At 45.0% G+C, this 21,381-nt stretch overlaps 1 protein-coding gene across 3 annotated transcripts in view; it reads left to right on the top strand.

Moving 5' to 3' along the window:
* Positions 1–21,381, top strand: part of TDRD5 (tudor domain containing 5) — a 1,060,335-nt gene that overhangs the window by 799,177 nt on the left and 239,777 nt on the right. For all 3 annotated transcript variants that reach the window (XM_069232097.1, XM_069232096.1, XM_069232098.1), the window contains exon 13: positions 5,200–5,934. In XM_069232097.1, the coding sequence (XP_069088198.1) occupies positions 5,200–5,934 (735 nt within the window). The remainder of the gene's footprint in view (positions 1–5,199; positions 5,935–21,381) is intronic.

Below are 21,381 nucleotides of genomic sequence, written 5' to 3'. Positions count from 1 at the left end.
CTAACCTACACACGCTAGCCCCTGGACCTGGGTTCACTTCTAGTGACTATTAAGTGCTCCGATGATCCTTCTTGAAACTAGCACATCCGACCTTGCAGGTCCAAAAAGCGTGTGCCCTAGGAAAGGTACCTGCATGCAGGTTTAAACTTGGTTGCATGTACCTTTTTCTTCCCACATTTGGCATACTGGTCCCCCCATGTAAGTCCGTAGTAGTGAGTGGGGGAACACCATTTTACGCATGTACTGGACATAGGTGACTTCCTAGGTCCAGCTACATAATGGTAACTCCGAACCTGGGCATGTTTGGTATCAAACCTGTAGGACTCATGCTCCAATACTGTTGCAACCATTGGAATTATGATTCCATGCACTCTGGGGGCTCCTTAGAGTACCCCCAGCATTGCTAACACCAGTCTCACAGGGTTTTCTGAGCAGCCCAAGCTGCTGCCACCCCTCAGACAGTGTTCTGCCCTCCTGCTGCTTGATCTGATCAAGCCCTGTAAGGCAAAACAAAGGATTTCCTTTGGGAGAGGAAGGTAACACCCTCTCTCTTTGGAAATAGGTGTGACTGGCTTGGGAGGGGTAGCATCCCAAAGTCACTGGTATGATTTGAAGGGCACATTTGTTCAGGAACCCCCAGTACCTGCTCTGGTGTGAAACTGGACAGTGGAAATCGGAGTGGCCATCACCACCCCAGGGGTGGTGCTCAGAGCTCCTCCAGAGGGTCCGTGGGTTTTGCCATCTTGTTTCCAAGGTTGGCAGGAAACTTTGGGAGCATCTGAGTGGCCAGGCCACGCAGATGATGTCACAGTCCCCTCCTAATAGGTGCTTACCTGGCCAGGGGACCAATCCCCCTTTCAGGGCTATTTAGGGTCTCTCTCTTGGGTGGGTCCTCAGATTCAGCTTGCAAGACTCCAGCAGGATTCCTCTGCAACCTCAACTTCGACTTCTGGCCACTGGAACTGCGACTGGACCCTCCAGGAACCAACAATGCTGCAATCCACGAAAAAGACTCTTTTGCAACTTTGTTTCCATGGCTCCTGCCAGCTTTGCAACATTTTACAGGCTGTGCATCCTCAGAAGATAGAAACTCTTCAGCCTGCACAAGAAGAAGAAGGAATCTCCCTCGGAGTGAAGGAGTCGCTCCCCAGCATCCACAGGCACTTGCTGCAACGACGACCAGCTGCGTGGATCTCCTTTCATCCTGAGCTTTATGGATCCTGCATCACAGGTGGTGGTCTGGAGTAGTCCTCCTGGTCCTCTCTGCCAGCTGGCCAACTTTGGTGGAGGTAAGCCTTTGCCTTCCCACGCAGGACAGTACCCCCGTGCACTGCGTCTCTTGCAGCTGCCAAGTCGTGTTTGCATCTCCTCCAAGGGATTGTCATGCGACGTATAGCACCAGTCCCCAGCACTCCTTCCTGCAACGCACAGCCCTCTCCGTGATTCTCCTGCGGCATGGGATCCCTTTCTGTAGTGCTGCAGCGGCTCCTTCTGCAACTTCTGTGCCCCGTCCGGTGGGACTCCTGTGGGTGCTGCCTCTGCTCCTTGTTGCCGAAGGTCCCCTGTGAGATTTGCATGTCTCCTGAATAAACCTTGGCTGCTCATCCACAGCTACCTCTAGAGAGCCTGGCTTCTACACACTGCCTACACTTCACTAAGAGAGGATTCCTGGACCTAGTATAAGGTGTAACTACCTTAGGTACCCACCACACACCAGGCCAGCTTCCTGCAGTATGGCACAGGAGACACCTTCCTGCAAGGTGGATAGCTAGTTTCCAGGGCATTTGTGTTGTCACTGACCCGCTAAGCAAGTTACTGACCACCTTCATATGTGGCGATTGAGCAGCTGACAGTTGACAACTTTTGAGCTTCCACCCGAAGTCTGCGATTTTATCTTGGCAGCCAGGCGTCCCTCAACCAAAACTATACGCCTGTTGTTGGAATAAATTTGTGTCATGGTGTACTAACAAATCTGTTGATTCCCTTTCTGCTTCTCTATCCAAGGTTCTTGTGTTCATTCTTTCTTTGGCCCAGCAGGGTTCTGCTTTGGGCACCCTTAAAGGGTATTTGTTTGCCATTTTGGCCTTCCTCAGGTTACCTTATCAGCCCTCACTTTTTAAATCTCCTATTGTGAGTAGATTCCTAAAAGGCCTCACCCATTTATTTCCTCCCACTCCATTTATCTCCTCCCACTCCATTTATCATGCCTCAGTGGGACCTCAATCTTGTCCTTACTTATTTGATGTGTACTCCTTTTGAGCCAATGCATAGTTGTCCCTTGCGGCTCCTCACCTTCAAAACTGTCTTTCTTGTTGCTCTCACCTCTGCTCGCAGGGTGAATGAACTTCAGGCCCTTTCCTCAAAACCTCCATACTTGTCTGTACACCCTAACACAGTAGTATTGTGCATCAGGCTTCCTTCCTTCCTAAGGTGGTTACACCTTTCATGTAGGCCAGTCTATCACTCTTCCTACTTTCTACGCACCCCTATACCCTTCCCATGAGGAGGAGAGACTCCACCGTCTGGACCCAAAAAGAGCATTGGCGTCCTACCTCAATCATACTAAAGATTTCTGGGTGGACAATCAACTCTTTGTTGGGTATGTGGGTGCGAAAAAAGGGAAGGCGGTGCAAAAGCATGCCATCGCTCAATGGTTGCTTCTTTGCATCAAAATGTGCTGCACTTTGGCCGAGAAGTGACCTCCTGAGGGCTTGCGTGCTCATTCCACCAGACTAACTGCTGCTTCCACTGCGTTAGCGTGCAGAGTTCCTAACCTGGATATCTGCCAGGCAGCTACGTGGGCGTCCCTGCACACGTTTACTAAATACTACTGTTTGGACAGTCAGGTCCATCGGGACGGCTACTTTGGTCATTCGGTCCTGCAGGACTTCCTAGTATGATCTTGGTTCGCAGCCCACCACCGAGGATGGCATTGCTGGGGTGTCTATTCTAAGGTAAGGAATCTGCAGCTAGAAGTCTCTATCAGATGTACAAGTTACTAACCTTCAGTAACAAAGTTTCTGGCAGAGACATATTCTAATTGCAGATTCCTTACCGCCCACCCATCCTCCCTGCTTGCGAACTGATTTCTAGGGACAGGGATTCCCCTTTTAGGTCCTTAGCTCTGGCGCACCAATCTCAGTGTTCTTACTGGCTCTGTGCATTGGCAGGGAAAGTTATAAAAAAAAACTGACGTCACTGAGCAAAGGCGGCATCTATATACAACTCCCGACGTCATCACGGTGACTACGATGCCAACGACGCCCGCGGAGTTGACTGGCGCCACCTACCGATGCGCAAGGGTATTGCTCGAAGAAAAATCTCCAGATCCAGTCGGACGCCTTGGGGAAACTCTAAGGTAAGGTATCTGCAACTAGAATATATCTCTACCAGATATTTCGTTACCGAAGGTAAGTAACTTTAACTTTGGTTATTTTTGACGGCCTCCGGGTATTGCTAGAGAAATATTGGGGTAGAATCTTCCTTCAACCAAGTCTCGATTATAAAAGCTGTCTAGACAGTGTTCAAGGTGACGATTTCTAGCCTCCTTATTGTGCTTCACCAAAGAGCAAGCATACACAAGTTTCTATTATGTAGAATCCTATCTGCACCATTCGTTTCTTTTTCAAGGTAGAAGGTATCAGCTTATTGGTAGAAGTGCCCTGTGTGGAATTACAAATATTTGACCTAAGCTCAGTCACATACTAAGGCATTTTGAGAGAAGTAGCTCAGGGACGTGGAGGCAGGTGTTAAAAGCAAAAAACACGAAGGATGGTGGGAGTAGAGTTAAGCAGAAAGTTCTAAGAGTGCTTAAGGGAGAGTCAGAGAAATGTTAAGTTCCGTTTTTGCCACTGTGAAACTGAACCGGCAGCATCCCTGGCTCAGTGGCAACGTTGGGTGTGAGGATGGTTGCAGACAGGCTTGTAGGCCCTGAAAATGAGAGAGAGAGAGGGAAAGAGAGAGATTGAGTGATATAGTCATACATCATTCTATGCCCTGGGGCATAAAAGGGAAATATGATGCTTCATTCTTCTCAGTGAGGCACAGTTTGTTGACTGCTACGGTCACATGGTTTATCAGAACAAAGTATAATCCATTCTGTTCAGATTCATTTGTTTTAGTCTTCGTGGTTTATATGCATTTCTCCTGTATATACCATACATATTTTACATTGTATTTTGTCAGCATAATTTTAAAATCCACTCACAGTCATCAGTAGGGTATCTGGCCCAGGTTGGAGATGAAGATCATGCACAGCCTATAAATACAATAAGTAACACCATATTAACATAGTATTCTGAGGTGAGGTTGCTGTCAGTTTATTAGATTATATGTTTCTTCACTGGTTCCCAAGTTAAAATAAATGTCAGGCTGCTAGATTTTATTTTTCATAGTCTGTATATTTTCTGTTTCTCATTCTGTCCTTAATTAGACTCTCTCCATTTAATTTGCTACTTGGTTTCATTTCTCTGTTTTTATTCTCTGGTTTATGTATGGGTATCCCTTTTGCAGTAATTACTTAGGTACCTCTTAATTTCTACTATCTCTGTTGTTTCTGTCTGCTTCCTACTCCTCTTTTGTATTTAATCTTCGCTATATCCTACTTGCTATTCTCCTGCATTTAGTTCTTGGTCTGTCTTCTGTATTGTTTCTTACCAAGTTCTTTTCTATTGCTCATTTCCTGAACTCTGGTGTTTGCCTTCTGTATATTTTTCTGTTTTTGTTTGATTCATGATCTTCCATGTTTTCCTCATGAGGTATATTTTTTTGTTTCATTAATGATTAGTCTTATATGTGGTATGCCTCTCTCTCTCATTCCACGATCATTCTTGGATTATTGTTCCGTGTGGAATATATGCCCACTGATTTATGTGCTGTTGCTTTCTCATCTTCCTTGTCGCCTCTGTCTCTTCCTTGTGTACCTTTTCCTTCACTAACTTCTGCACTCTTCTCACTCTGACTCCATTTTTAAAAGAAAATCTTTGTAGCTTTCTTGGTCATTTTCACTTTTCCTTCCCTCTTTTTATCCTTTTATATCCTTCTGCTGTCCCTCACGCCTTTCTCGCTTTCTCAAGTTTGTCTTCATTTTTCTTTTGCCCTTTGCTCATTTTTTGTGTACATCTGTTTTGTAACTTATATTATTTCATATATGAGATCCTGTCATGTTTTGTGTCCTGATCTTATTTTTTTCTCTTACAGGGCTTTAGAGCACTGAATCCAGCCAAGTTGTATTTGACACCTGCTTCTAAACAGTCAGCAGATGAGGCCATTGTTTCAAATTCTTCACAGGCTTTACAGAGCCAGGTTACCGACCCCACTCAGCATCTGCAGGAATCTCAGAAGCAGCCACAAGGCTCACCACGTTACTGTCATGCCTCATCTTCCGGTCACCCATCTAGGCCTCACCAAGAGGAAAAAAATATAACCAACCAGACGCATGGTTCCCAGGATCAGGCAGGATTGCCTACTAAACATCCACAGGACTCAGATCTGCAACAGGGTTCTCATGTGAAACATATTCATGGTTCACAGCAGCAGGCAAGCTCTTCTGCCACTCATCTACCGGATTTGCATCTACAGAATGTCTCTTCTGCTCAGCAACCACACGATTCTCAGCTGCAGGCATGCTTTCCCGAGAGGCATTCCCAGGGTTCCCAGTGGCATGATTGCTCTCCTGCCAGGCATCTACAGGAAACATATCAGCAGGATATCTGTCCTTCCAGTCCTCCCGATGTTTCACATCATCATGATAACTCTCCTTCCGAACATTCACAGTATTTACATTTCCAGGATAGCGCTCCTGTCAGGCATCCCCAAAGTTCACATTTTGACACTCCTGCCAAGGAATCACAAGTTTCAAAACACCAAAATAATCACACTATTGAAGAGGCAAGCATGAGCCTGGACTCCACTGGAAGGAAATGTTATATACAGGTGAGAGGAATGAAGACAGAAAATCTCTAGAAATCTTAAATCTTTTGGGTGTCTTGACCTTGGTAGACCGTTGTCCTATCCAGCAGGACAGTGAAGCTCATAACTTCCACCATCTTGGTGGAGGACCAGTCATTTTGTTTAGAGATGTCCCACCTACCTTGCACAGATGTGTATGCTGTGAGTGCAGCCACTGTCATAGTGGCTTTCCTCAATTAATTGATGGTTTGCTGAGCAGGCACCATGTCTGAAATCCCTACCTTACAAACTGATGTGTTCAGAGAAAACAAACTTCCAAAGCAGGAGTATGTTTTCTCTGAAATAAAAGTAAACAGCCTTGACTTGCCAAGAGTTTTGTTTCATGCACTTGGAGGCCATTTACCCGTTTCCCTGCTTCTGTACATTATGCCTTCTGTTGTGGCGGGCGGGGAAAATGAGTGGCAGTTACCCAGCTCTTATTAGGGCAAAATAGCAGAACTTATGTATCAGTCCTGTCACAGACTACTGGGTCATAGATTACCATTGACAGAGCTAGCATAGACTTGCTCAAAGATAAACCAATGGTACCCTCTCTCCCTGATTATATGTACAGCAGGAGAACAGCATGGTGGTAGGACAACGGGTTTATGGTATTTCTCCAGCTAAGCCAAACCCTTTATATGTGGCCTCAGAGGTCTCTAGACCTTGATCCTTTGTCTGACTAAACTCCTATATAGCACAAACAGCACTTCTGGTTCCTATAGATTCCACAACTTAGGAATGTTCTCTAAAGGCCAGACTGGTTCTGGAAAACGTTTTCCCCAGCAACAGTTCTTCAGGTGGCATTACATGTCTCCAGTTGTGGCTCCATCTCTCCCAGATGTGATGGCATCCAATATGGTGTTCTCAGATGCTGTGGTGTCTGTTCCTGTTCTTCCATGTGTCATCGATGCAGGTCTGAAAGCGTATGTGGCTTTTATCAACATAATTTCTCCCCAAATTTACCAGCTACTAGCTCAGATGTCTCCACAATTTTAACACAAAGATGTCCTTAATGGGTCCACATGACAATTGATTGTGGTGTTTAAGATCTAACCACAATCCCTTGAGCTGTTAACTGTTTTCACCCAGGGACCTTAACACTATCAGGGAGCAGGAAGCCAAGTTATTTTTGGAAAGTGAACAGTAGCGATCCCTCAAGGGATTGTCCTGCAGAAAACACAAAGAAGCCCTAAAGGAAGGAAAAATTACCTTCTTCTTCCACGAAACGATCCAGCTTCCGGGATCATTCAGAGACTGGCCAGCATTGTTCCCTGATTCTGTTCTCTTCCTCACTGTCCGTGCCAGTTCTGGTTCTGAAAAACTTCCATACGCTGACCCTGTCCATTTTTGACACCTTTCGACAGGCCATGTTGGATATTTTTAGGATGGCTCTGACCTGGACACTAATAAACTTTTTGCCTCCATACCACAACCATGTCTTGTTTTCTGAGGACATTTTTCACTATGTCTCTTGCATTTGGTAACACTTACCAGTGCCACCCTAATCCTATTAGTTGGCAGACATACAAAAGAGGAGCTTTGAACCTGCTATGAGGAGGAATGCTTGTCACAGCATCTGCCTAGGGCCTAAAGAGTCACCTGGATGATGAACTCTTTGAATTCGATTCTGAGGCCTTAGACATGCTGAGACATTTTGATAGAGACTGCTAAAAGCAGATACCTCACATTTTGAATATTTCCAAGACGTCAGATTGGTTACTGAAATCCAGGGCTGCCTCTCGTCTCTGAAACCGCATTTTTAAAATCTTTTTCCAGAGTGTGAAAAGACACAGGATTGCAGACTGTTGAATTTCTATGGTTTTGTACAAGTAAATTCAGAACCTAACTATAATGTCCCTTAACCTTTGTTTTATTTCAGTGAATATATATATATATATATATATATATATATATATATATATATATGTGTTCGATGGCATGTGTAGCTGCAGATACACATGCTGTGCACATCCCAGCATCTGGTGTTGTGCTCGGAGTGTTACAAGTTGTTTTTCTTCGAAGAAGTCTTTTCGAGTCACGAGATCGAGGGACTCCTCCCATTTCGGCTCCATTGCACATGGGCGTCGACTCCATCCTAGATTGTTTTTTTTCCGCCATCGGGTTCGGACGTGTTCCTTTTCGCTCCGGGTTTCGGTTCGGAAAGTTAGTAAGAATCTCAGAAAAATCGTCGGTATTGTTTGCGTTCGTTATTGGGTTAGTTATAACAGATCGACACCGACTTCTGAAGAGCTCCGGTGGCCCTTCGGGGTTTTTTCGATCCCCCGTCGGGTCCTGGTCGGCCCGGCCACGTGTCTCTTCAAGGCTGATGGAACGGACCCCATTCGGCTTCTGCCCAAAATGCCATAACAAGTATCCATATACAGATCAGCATCTGGTCTGTAACTTGTGTTTGTCGCCAGAACACAAGGAAGATACTTGTGAAGCCTGTCGAGCGTTTCGGTCCAGGAAGACACTAAGAGACCGAAGAGCAAGAAGACTGCAGATGGCGTCTGCGCCGACAGGACAAGGGCGTTTCGAGGAAGAAGAAGAAACCTTCTCCATCCAGGAATCGGACTCGGATGAGATCGATACCGAAGAAACGTCGAAAACCGTGAGTAAGACGTCGAAACATAAAACTCACGAGAAGACCACAAAAGCCCAGGGGACGCCACCGCCAACAGGCCATGGCTTAACCCGAAAAATAGGTGACCGATCATCGGCACCGAAAAAGGGCACACTTGTGTCGAAGTCATCCGACTCCGGTCGAGATACCGCCACACAGCAATCTCGGGCCCGAGATAGCGGCTCCGAGCAAGTTCGGCACCGAGAGACAACGACGCCGAAAATAAAAAAGGTTTTGTCGGAACCGAAAAAAGTAGCCGAAAAGGTTTCGATACCGAAACATCCGGCCTCGGAACCGAAATCAAGTTCCTACACAGAGGAACAAGGACTGTCCTCACAAATGAAAATACATAGATTTGGACAGGAATTAGAGACAATGGAGCCAGACTACACCCCAAAAGAAACAGGGAAGATCAGCACTCTCCCTCCTATTAGAATGAAACACAAACTTGCCTTCCAGGAGAAAGGCAAGCAGCCACAGGCAAAGGTGGCTAAACAAGTAAGCCCGCCACCGTCTCCACAATGATTGCCGCAAACATCACAGGCAGCCACTCCACCTATGATGCAATCCCCGACTCATACAGGGATGAGTCAAGATGACCCCGACGCGTGGGACCTTTATGATGTCCCAGTGTCAGATAATAGTCCTGACTGTTATCCAGCTAGACCGTCGCCACCAGAAGATAGTACAGCCTACGCACAGGTGGTGTCGAGGGCAGCGGCATTTCATAATGTCAGCCTGCATTCAGAGCCCATTGAAGACGACTTTCTATTTAATACATTGTCGTCCACACACAGCCAGTACCAGTGTCTTCCCATGCTACCCGGAATGCTAAAACACTCCAAACAAGTGTTTGAGGAGCCTGTAAAAGGAAGGGCCATTACTCCAAGAGTGGAGAAAAAATATAAACCGCCACCAACAGACCCCGTGTACATCACACAACAGCTAACACCAGACTCAGTTGTAGTAGGGGCAGCTCGCAAGAGAGCAAACTCACATACTTCAGGAGATGCACCACCTCCAGATAAAGAAAGTCGAAAATTCGACGCAGCAGGCAAAAGGGTGGCGGCACAGGCAGTAAACCAGTGACGTATTGCAAACTCACAGGCTTTGTTGGCCAGATACGATAGGGCTCATTGGTACGAAATGCAACACTTTATAGAACATTTGCCCAAGGAGTTCCAGAAGAGAGCACAGCAAGTAGTAGAAGAAGGACAGAGTATCTCCAACAATCAGATACGGTCAGCAATGGATGCAGCAGACACAGCTGCTAGAACTGTCAACACAGCAGTGACAATAAGGAGACATGCATGGCTGCGTACATCAGGATTTAAACCAGAAATACAGCAAGCTGTGCTGAATATGCCATTTAACGGACAGCAGTTGTTTGGGCCGGAGGTGGACACTGCTATCGAAAAACTTAAGAAAGACACTGATACGGCCAAAGCCATGGTGCACTCTACTCCCCACAGAGCAGAGACACATTTCGAAAAACACAGTTTCGAGGGGGGTTTCGAGGGCAAAGCACAGAACCCACGACCTCACAAACAAGGCCCACTTATCAGAGCCAATATCTGCGGGGAAGTTTTCGGGGACAATATAGAGGGGGACAGTTCCCCAAAAGTAGAGGGAAGTTCCAAAGCCCCAAAACTCCTCAAAACAAGCAGTGACTTCCAAGTCACACATCCCCAACACATAACACCTGTGGGGGGGAGACTAAGCAAATTTTACAAACATTGGGAGGAGATAACAACAGACACTTGGGTACTGGCAATTATCCAGCATGGTTATTGCATAGAATTTCTCAAATTCCCTCCAAACGTCCCACCGAAAACACACAATATGTCAAAACAACATATAGATCTTCTAGGACTAGAAGTTCAGGCATTGCTACAGAAAGAAGCAATAGAATTAGTACCAAACCAACAGAAAGGAACAGGAGTTTACTCTCTGTACTTTCTCATACCCAAAAAAGACAAGAGTCTGAGACCTATATTAGATCTCAGAACATTAAATACCTACATCAAATCAGATCACTTTCACATGGTGACATTAAAGGACGTAATCCCACTGCTCAAACAACAACACTACATGACAACACTAGACCTAAAGGATGCATATTTCCATATACCGATACATCCTTCACACAGAAAGTACTTAAGGTTTGTATTCCAAGGGGTACATTACCAATTCAAGGTGTTGCCATTCGGAATAACAACTGCGCCAAGAGTTTTTACAAAGTGCCTGGCAGTCGTAGCTGCACATATCAGAAGGCAGCAAATACATGTGTTCCCGTACCTAGACGATTGGTTAATCAAAACCAACACGCTAGAACGGTGTTCACAACACTCAAAGTATGTCATAGAAACCCTCCACAAACTAGGTTTCTCAATCAACTACACAAAGTCACACCTTCTGCCGTCTCAAACACAGAAATACTTAGGGGCGACAATCAACACAGCAAAAGGGATTGCCACTCCAAGTCCACAAAGGGTTCAGGCATTTCACAATGTAATACAGGCCATATATCCAAAACAAAAAATACAAGTCAAAATGGTGATGAAACTCCTAGGCATGATGTCCTCATGCATAGCCATTGTCCCAAACGCAAGGTTGAACATGCGGCCCTTACAACGGTGCCTAGCATCACAATGGTCACAGGCACAGGGTCAACTTCTAGATCTGGTGTTGGTAGACCGCCAAACATACACCTCGCTTCAATGGTGGAACAGTATAAATTTAAACCAAGGGCGGCCTTTCCAAGACCCAGTGCCACAATATGTAATAACGACAGATGCCTCCATGATAGGGTGGGGAGCACACCTCAATCAACACAGCATCCAAGGACAATAGGACAGTCAGCAAAAACAGTTTCACATAAATCACTTAGAACTATTGGCAGTATTTCTAGCGCTGAAAGCATTTCAACCCATTATAAGCCACAAACACATTCTTGTCAAAACAGACAACATGACAACGATGTATTACCTAAACAAACAGGGAGGGACACACTCAACACAGTTGTGTCTCCTGGCACAGAGAATATGGCATTGGGCGATTCACAACCACATTCGCCTAATAGCACAATTTATTCCAGGAATTCAGAATCAGTTAGTAGACAATCTCTCTCGGGATCACCAACAGATCCACGAATGGGAGATACACCCCCATATACTGAAAACTTACTTTCAGAGTTGGGGAACACCACAAATAGATCTATTTGCAACAAAGGAAAACGCAAAATGCCGAAACTTCGCATCAAGGTACCCACAACATCAGTCTCAGGGCAATGCGTTATGGATGAGTTGGGCAGGGATATTTGCTTACGCTTTCCCCCCCTCTCCCACTCCTTCCATATCTGGTAAACAAGTTAAGTCAAAACAAACTCAAACTCATACTAATAGCGCCAACATGGGCAAGACAACCTTGGTACACAACACTACTAGACCTCTCAGTAGTGTCTCATGTCAAACTACCAAACAGACCAGATCTGTTAACGCAACACAAACAGCAGATCAGACACCCAAATCCAGCATCGCTGAATCTAGCAATTTGGCTCCTGAAGTCCTAGAGTTTGGACACTTAGACCTTACACAGGAATGTATGGAGGTCATAAAACAAGCTAGGAAACCTACCACTAGACATTGCTATGCAAATAAGTGGAAACGATTTGTTTATTACTGACATAATAATCAAATTCAACCCTTACAGGCATCTGCTAAAGATATCGTAAAATACTTACTACATTTGCAAAAGTCAAAGCTAGCTTTTTCTTCCATTAAGATACATCTACCCGCAATTTCAGCTTACCTGCAAATTACGCACTCAACTTCACTGTTTAGGATACCAGTCATAAAAGCGTTTATGGAAGGCCTAAAGAGAATTATACCACCAAGAACACCACCAGTTCCTTCATGGAACCTCAACATTGTCTTAACACGACTCATGGGTCCACCTTTTGAGCCCATGCACTCTTGTGAAATGCAATACTTAACATGGAAAGTTTCATTTTTAATTGCCATCACATCTTTAAGAAGAGTAAGTGAGATTCAAGCATTTACCATACAAGAACCATTTATTCAAATACACAAGCATAAAGTAGTTCTACGGACAAATCCTAAATTTTTACCAAAAGTCATATCACCGTTCCACTTGAATCAAACAGTAAAATTACCAGTGTTCTTCCCACAGCCAGATTCTGTAGCTGAAGAGCACTACATACATTTGACATCAAAAGAGCGTTAATGTACTACATTGACAGAACGAAACTAATTCGGAAAACAAAATAATTATTTATTGCTTTCCAAAAGCCTCATTCAGGAAATCCAATTTCTAAACAAGGCATTGCTGGGGGATAGTTAAGTGCATTCAAACCTGTTATCATATAGCAAAAAGAGAACTGCCTATTACACCAAAGGCACACTCAACTAGAAAGAAAGGTGCCACCATGGCCTTTCTAGGAAATATTCCAATGACCGAAATATGTAAGGCAGCTACATGGTCTACGCCTCATACATTTTCCAAACACTACTGTGTAGATGTGTTAACAGCACAACAAGCCACAGTAGGTCAAGCATTACTACGAACATTGTTTCAAACAACTTCAACTCCTACAGGCTGAACCACCGCTTTTGGGGAGATAACTGCTTACTAGTCTATGCACAGCATGTGTATCTGCAGCTACACATGCCACCGAATGGAAAATGTCACTTACCCAGTGTACATCTGTTCGTGGCATTAGTCGCTGCAGATGCACATGCGCCCACCCGCCTCCCCGGGAGCCTGTAGCTGTTTAGAAGTTGATCTTGAACATTTGTAAATTTGTGAATATATTACTTTAAACTACATTATGTACATACGTATTCACTCCATTGCATGGGCACTATTACTAGCATACACAACTCCTACCTCACCCTCTGCGGGGAAAACAATCTAAGATGGAGTCGACGCCCATACGCAATGGAGCCGAAATGGGAGGAGTCCCTCGATCTCGTGACTCGAAAAGACTTCTTCGAAGAAAAACAACTTGTAACACTCCGAGCCCAACACCAGATGGCGGGATGTGCACAGCATGTGAATCTGCAGCGTCCAATGCCACGAACAGATGTACACTGGGTAAGTGACATTTTCCATGTGTGTGTGTGTGAGAATATATATATATATATATATATATATATATATATATATATATATATATTATTTTTTTTCACTGAAAAAAAACAAAGGTTACAGGGACGTTATAGTTAGGAAATAGATTTTTTTTTAAATGAAATTCACTTTAAAAAAAAAACGAAGGTTATAATCTCACATTTTAAACCTACAAAACCATAGATATTTACCTGTTGTAGTTAGAGTAATCTCAAGTAACTATAACTCATGCCCCAAGGTAACTATAACTGTCGCCCTCGCCATGTGCAGTTCTTTTTGTCAAACATTGTACGGCAAATATTACATTGATATCATCAATGATGTTATTAAAGATGTCATAAGTGCTGTAATATGTTGGGTAATTAGCAGTGCTTGGCGTGGGTGAGAGTTATAGTTACCTTCGGTCACGAGTTAAAGTTACTTGAGGTAACTCTAACAGGTGAATTTCTATGGTTTTGTACGTTTAAAATGTGAGCCTAACTATAATGTCCCTGTAATCTTTGTTTTTTTTAAGTGAATTTCTATGTTTTTTTAAATTCTATTTCCTACTTATTACTTCCCTGTAACCTTTAGTTTTTTTTAAGTGAATTTCTATGTTTTTTTTTCACGTAAAGTAATTTAAATTACTATACGTTAATTCAACCACTGCAACGCACAGACTTTGGCCTTGCACAGCTGGAGTTGGATACAGTGCCTGTGGCCAGTCCCCCATAACCACCCAACCCTGTGTCATGCACAGCCAACCCCCTATTACCACTCATCCCAGCGCCATGCACAGCCTTTGCCCATGCACGTCAGGGATTGACTGCAGGGCCCATGGCCAACCCACTATGACCAGCCAACTATGCACAGCCTTCGGCCAACCCATCAGTCAATGAACCACCCATCCCCGCTCCACGCACAGCCTTTGCCCATAGGCTCTGCAACCAACCCCCAGCCACGCACAGCATTCAGCTATGCGTGACGGGGTTGGCTGCAGGGCCTGGTCTGCGGCCAACACCTTATAACCACCTAACCCCATGCCACTCACAGCCTTTCGCCTTGGGTGGTGGGGGTTGACTGTATGGACTGTCCTGTGGTTGGTGGTTATAGGGGGGGTAACCGCAACCCAAAGATTTTACTGGGAAAAAGACTTCAATATTCCATCATGAGGAATGTTTAACATTTAAAACACTAGTAAGTAAACAGGCACACCACCATGAGATAGGGGGATTCGAACCCTCAACCTACTGCGTTTCAGTCCAAGAGCTTTACCTATGACCACAAGTGTCTCTGTTGTACTGTGCATCAAAACATAGCTATAATTTTAAAACCAAATATCTTGCTAAAGTGACACTTTAAAGTCATTGTATATAGAGTGGGATAGAAGAGAAAGTGAGAGCTTGAGGGAGAGAGAGACATTTAGAGGAAGACTTTGACAGAGAGAAATTGAGATACAGAATGAGAGGTTTTTTTAGACTTCGATGAATGATATTCTTAGAATGCGATATATTAGGACAAATTGAACCGAAAAATGTATTTGTCAAGTAAAAAGATTACGATCACATTTCGGTATATACCTCAAATATTTGTATTTGAAAAGTAATTAAAGCATCTCTGAAACAGGAGCCGGAAGCCAGGCAGTAATTAACTTTCTGCAAAGTGGTGCATGGTGCAGGGCTTACTGTTCTAAAGCCCTTCATTGCTGTATTGCCAGTGTTGCTTTCAGTGTCATGGTTTCGGACGCCGGAGTCTCCATCACTGTTTGAGGGCAGCCGTCCGCCATTCATAGGCATAGATCCTACAGTTTCCCATTTGTCACATTATCAGAGTGGATGCAAGCACATGTAACTTGGTACCTTGGCCTCGGTAATGGTGTTATAATGCAAATCTTTTATTATATGTATTGTGCGGATACTCCCAGGTCACGCTTACCTTTCCCACTTTGACACCCTAGACCATGGCTGCATGTTGCTGCACCCTTAATTGTGAGTGAATGCAGTGTATGTTTGGAAGTGTCGAAGTTAGGGAGATGCAAGGAAGTGCATTCGGGGAAGAGTGAAAAGAGGGTGCTGAAGAGGAAAGGGAGGTGGTTGAAGAAATGCTGATGGAGGAGATATGCAGAGAAAAAGGGCATACACATCTAAAATAAAGCGGACATAGCTGAACGCCAAAACACCTTCAATAGACATCAATACTATTTAATTCACAGACACATAATTTCAGAATTGAAACATTTCCAATCTTAATTATTTATAACAATTTATTGTATTTACTAGTTTATCTTAAACACCTAACAAGCATTGACAAAGCCAATCATACTGACAGGTTTTAGGTGTATGTCAGTTGTTGTGTTATATATCTGGATGTAATTACGTCTCAGAGAAAACCAAAATACTGTTCGGGTGGCACACAGTGGGAATCACAGAAATGTAATTTACATGTTTCCTTTTAGGGAGCCCCCACATTTTTCATCCTACTTAAATACCTGTGTCTGCTTTTCCATATGACTGACTGCAGCCAAAAAGCCAAATGCTGTGGGTGCTTCTTGTAGCCTTCTTAGCACATTTTCTTCCAAAGCTGATGCCGCATGCAGTGCAAGACACTGGGCAAGCAAACACTTTAAAGGTCTGAAGTTGCTGCGCTGTACAATTTGAACATTACAGTAACTATTGAACATATTAATGCAGTAAGATATGTGTCTGTTTTTAATGTGTTTAACATAGCAAGACTTCACATTCTCACTGCTTTATAAGCCGTGCTTTATCACCAAATTCTTTAAAATGCAGCATTTGCCAATCGTTAAAAAAAAAAAAATGTCCTGGAGGGAGACCCACCCTGGACCCCACATGTGTCCATTAATCTTGCTCACATTGCTATATAAGTTATTCCCAACTTTTACGCCCCACCACTTTCAAATGTGTTCAGCCACCACTGGGTGAGGCTATAATTATTTCAGTGGTCTCTCCATAGAATTACTTCATTGCGGCAGACAAGCGAGATGCTTGCTGCCTAGAGAGGACCGTAGGGGGGAGCCTGAGGACCCCTGCAGTCCTAGCCGGTGCCCAACTCCTGCGGGATCCGGCGTTGCTCCCACAAGCAGGGAGCTGCTTTAAATAGCAGCTCCCTACTTGCGGGAGCAATGTTTTCATCTGTTTCCCTGCTGTTTGACAGCTCCCATTTGCGGAAAGCAGAGTTATGTTTGCTTTTACTTGGTGGGAGCTTTCAGCAAAAAAGTAAACAGCTACCTCCCGAGGGTGGGCACCTCAGGAGGTAGAAGGAGCTGTCCCAAGGAGGTGGTGGTCACCAGGGCCATCCATGGCTCCACGAGGGGGTCTATGTGCCCACCTCCATCCTCTAATTTATTCCCGGGGAAGTGGTGGGTGGTGGTCCCCAGAGCCTGGGGTCTGCGACGTACCCCCTATTTCAGCCACTTACATTTATGTAAGAAGTTTTGCCCTTGGGCAGTGGTGGTCCCCAGGGCACGGGGGTGCCGTGCGCACTCCCCGCAAACATATTAAGCAGTGTCCCACTGAGGTGGCGGTCCCTGATCCTTTTATAAGTTCTTTGAGGAGGGCCCCATGCTCCCCCACCTGTTTTTTTTGTTTGCCCCGGGTCCTGGCACACCCAGGGGCAAAATAAAAAGCAAGCGTATAAGACCACCCATGTTTTTTATCAATTTGCAGATTTGCCACAATTTTTGCTTTGATTTTATTTTATTTCTTTTAATTTATTTAAGCCTTGAGAGGGTCCTTTCTTGGCTTAAGTGTTGGCAGCCAATCAGATCTCTGCACAAGTGAAACCTTCACGCCTCCAGATATACAAATTTGGTTTTCTTTTAATATTTCAGAAACTACTGAACAGATTTACACCAAATAATAAAAACACTCTTTCTGGACCAAGAGCTACCTTTCTACCATATTTTGGTAAATCCATCCAGCAGTTATGTCTGTTGTCATATCTAAAATAGAAAATGTACTTGTTTTGCCCCCCACCGCTTGACGGATCACTTAGAAACTTCCCATGCACAACAAAAATTTTCTGGCACAATTTTTGGGGGGAAAGTTTCGTGAATATTCATCCACGGTGCCAAAGATATAGGCAAGTCCAAAAATGCTTTTTCAATGGGAACTTCGTCCTAACTATAACTACCTACTGGCCACCACTAATATATAACCTGTTGTCTTCCAGCTTTTTCATGGTGGTGATACCGCCATGAAAAGCCTGGTGGAGAACCAGGTCGTAACCAGCAGGGTGGCGCTGAATGCAGCTCCGCTCTGGCTGATTCCGACCTGCACCCATCCTCAACCCGTCTGGATCGCCGATCCAGGCAGAATCCTGTTGGTTTGACCACCAGGGTATTAATGTAGCGGACGGATCGCCACCATGAGGCTGGCGGTCTCAAGACAGCCAGCTACGTAATGAGGCTCAATGTCCACACATGGTCGAGACCCTCCCGCAAACTTTATCCGATGTTCGGTTATGCCCTTGTGACTAGGCCTGCATTCTTTTTAGATTTTTTAATGCAGTCAGTCGTTTTTTTGCCCCTCAAGACAATGTATAAAAAGACGCTCAAAACTCTGTAACTTTGAGGGACAGTCATTAGACCCCTACTCGGTACTGTGCTCTCCCGGCCGTTGCGTTTAATTAAACAGACTGTTCCTGCTTTGCCAGATGCCTCTTGTCTTTCACTTATTTAAGATAAATCTGCATTCTAGCAACATTTTGGCGAGCAAGATAGGAGAGTTTGGTCCTCCAAGTCTAGACTGCAGCCAATGAAAAGGGACCCCACCTATACGGGTTCACATCTGTGCAACAAAGAGAGTTGGGCAGATGCCGAAATTGATTGAAAGTTCTGCTGAATTCCTGGGATAGAGGTCCATCCTGAAGCCGCCGTCAGTGGGTAAGAGCTACATCTGATCCTAAGTCCTATCATTTGGCGTATGGCAAACTAGGGCTCTGCCTGGACCACTGGGCAATACACACATTGAATGCTTGATCCCTAAGTGTTTTTATGTGCATATAAGGAAGTCACTTTCTATTCCATGCCTGCTGATCCACTGCTAAAACTGTTTACAATGTTTAAGTTAAGCACTGCACTTTCTTACAGATTGTAATTCTACATATGTGTTGTTTTATGTATTGTGAAATTCCGTTTGGTTCTTCTCTGTCTATAGTTTAGCTCATATCTAGTAGTTTGTGCCGGCATAATTCTGTGTACATATTTACCCACGATTAGAATAGGATTTAGGGCCATCTAAAAAACAAAATCAAAGAAGTTAGAAGTGTACCAGTCCTCTAAAAAGGTTCCCAAGACGACATGGAGTCACAGTTAAGCCACATGCAAACTGGATTCCCCACGCAGGCTAAAAAGCTAGATATATACTGTTGTGAATGGCACACACATTCCCCTGGCCAGAAGGGGGGGAACCTTTGACACAGACACACATTCAGACAAAATGTGTAGGACGGGAAAAGGCTGAAAGAGAAGCACTATTAGAGTTATGGGCCATATTCGAGGTGGCCCCGACCTGCAACCAACCAGAACCTACAAGCAAGGTTACCGCACTTCCCCCACAATACAAGTCAGCCCTGCGGCTAATGGATGAGCCCGCACACCCAACCTCACGTGTCCTGTATTATTGGTGACCCAACAATCTGATCAGGAGCCCACCTTAACGACATTGATGAATGGCATACCATACAGCTTCCTGAATGCCACAGGGACAACAAAGTCCTGCCTAAAAGAAGGGATGCTGCCCCTGTCCAAGGATTCCATGGCTACGCATGGGTTCTCCAGCACGGTCCCATTCACAAAGCCCCTAGAGTTGGACCTGGGAGGCAGCCGCATGAAGGGGGAATTACTATATCACTCTTCATCCCAGACTCATCTTCTAGGAAGAGACTTAATGACCAAACTAAATATAACCATCCATTTTGCAGAAGAGGGTACAATGACATGCTCGATTCCTGGGGTTGCCTCTGCGAGACTCATGTCTGTGATTCAGCCACATTGTATAGCCATACCAGCAACAGCAGCACCCGTTGATGTTTCAGCCTTCTCTGATGCCGTCCTCACCCTCATTGCTAACGCACCAGAACAGGAGGGGTAGGAGCTGTAATTGTCCCATGCATTTTTCTTCTGCCAGGAAGGTCATCATGATGCAGGATTCCAAAAGGAAGCACTTCTCTTCCTGGAGGCCGTTAAAATACAACTCAAGCGTTTGCAATCTTTGTCTCACCTGGTCTCAACATACGGGAGATAACTGATGATCAGTTGTTTGGCAATAGCCCGAGAGCCACAGAAATCATCTTAGTCAATCCAGATTAGGGTGGAATTGTGGAATGAGGACCTGGCACCCATGGGTTTATTAACTACCCAGGAGGAAAAAGATTTGGCCGCAGTACCGCCACATCTGTGGGCCATGAGGCCCTACGATCTAGGGCTCATCAACACCGCCAAACACCTAAGGATAACACTACGGAAGGGGGCTATCCTACCCCGGGTGCATCAATACCCACTCTCTAAGGAGGCAGAAAAAGGTATAGCACTCACGATCCAAGTCCTAATTTATCAAGGGGTTTTCCATGTGGGGGTCTCTCCCTGCCCCGCCGATCTTCCCGGTCAGAAAGAGTAAGGGGAAAGGAACCTGGTGCAGGACCTGTGCACCCTCAATGACGTGGTCCTAGAGTTCCCTGTAGTACCAGGCCCATCTGTCATTCTAACTAGCGTACCCGCAAACACCTGCTATTTCTCAGTGGTAGACATAAAATATGCGTTCTTAAGCATTTTAATGCAACCTGACATCCAGTATCTGACTGCATTCACCTTCTGAGGAGTCCAGCTGCTATACCAGAGTTACCCCAGGGATACTGTGACTCATTAATATTTTGAACTGAATACTGTGAAAAGACCTTGCTAACATCCAATCCAGTAGCGTCCTTATACAGTACGCCGACAACATCCTGGTGTGCAGCCTCTCCGAGGACCTGTGTGGCCAGGAGACAATAGGCCTCTTAACTGCACTTGCCACAAGCGGGTACAAAGTGGAAAAGGGGAAGTTGCAGAACGTACGACCAGAGGTTAGCTATTTGGGCCAACTAATCGCAGCGACCAGCCGGTGGATCTTGCTGGAATGGCGTAGACTGTATCAGGGCTATGACACCCCCAAGAACAAAAAAGGGTCTGTAAATGTTTTTGGGACTATGCAACTATGTCTGACAGTGGGTCTTTTACTGTAGCACGCTCATCCCCCCTTACTCAGGGCCTTGAATTAGGTGAAAGCTAGCCACGAGGACCTAGCATGGACACCTGAGATGCACATGACTTTCAAAACACTGAAACCAGAGATATTGCACTCCCCTGTACTAGGAACGCCAGCCTACAAAAAAAAGTATATCCTATATAGTCACAGTGATGGGGGAGTCATGGCTGCCGTCCTAATCCAAAAAGACCCTCTTGGACACAAGCCTCTTGTTTGTTACAGCAGGGTTTTTGGACTCGTATATGCAGGGTAATTTCCCGTGCGAGCAGGTGCTGGCAGCAGCAGCTTTTGCCATTGACAAAAGCATCTCTATCGTGATGGGGCACCGCCAACACTGTACCCTCAGCATTCAGTGTTTGTGGTCATACAGAAGATCAAGAGCATGCTGACTACAGAACAGGTGTCAGGATACGA

The sequence above is a fragment of the Pleurodeles waltl genome, chromosome 4_2 (assembly GCF_031143425.1).
Source record: "Pleurodeles waltl isolate 20211129_DDA chromosome 4_2, aPleWal1.hap1.20221129, whole genome shotgun sequence".
Taxonomy (NCBI): domain Eukaryota; kingdom Metazoa; phylum Chordata; class Amphibia; order Caudata; family Salamandridae; genus Pleurodeles; species Pleurodeles waltl.
Note: the sequence above shows the minus strand (reverse complement) of the source record. Positions and strands in the feature narration are given on the sequence as shown.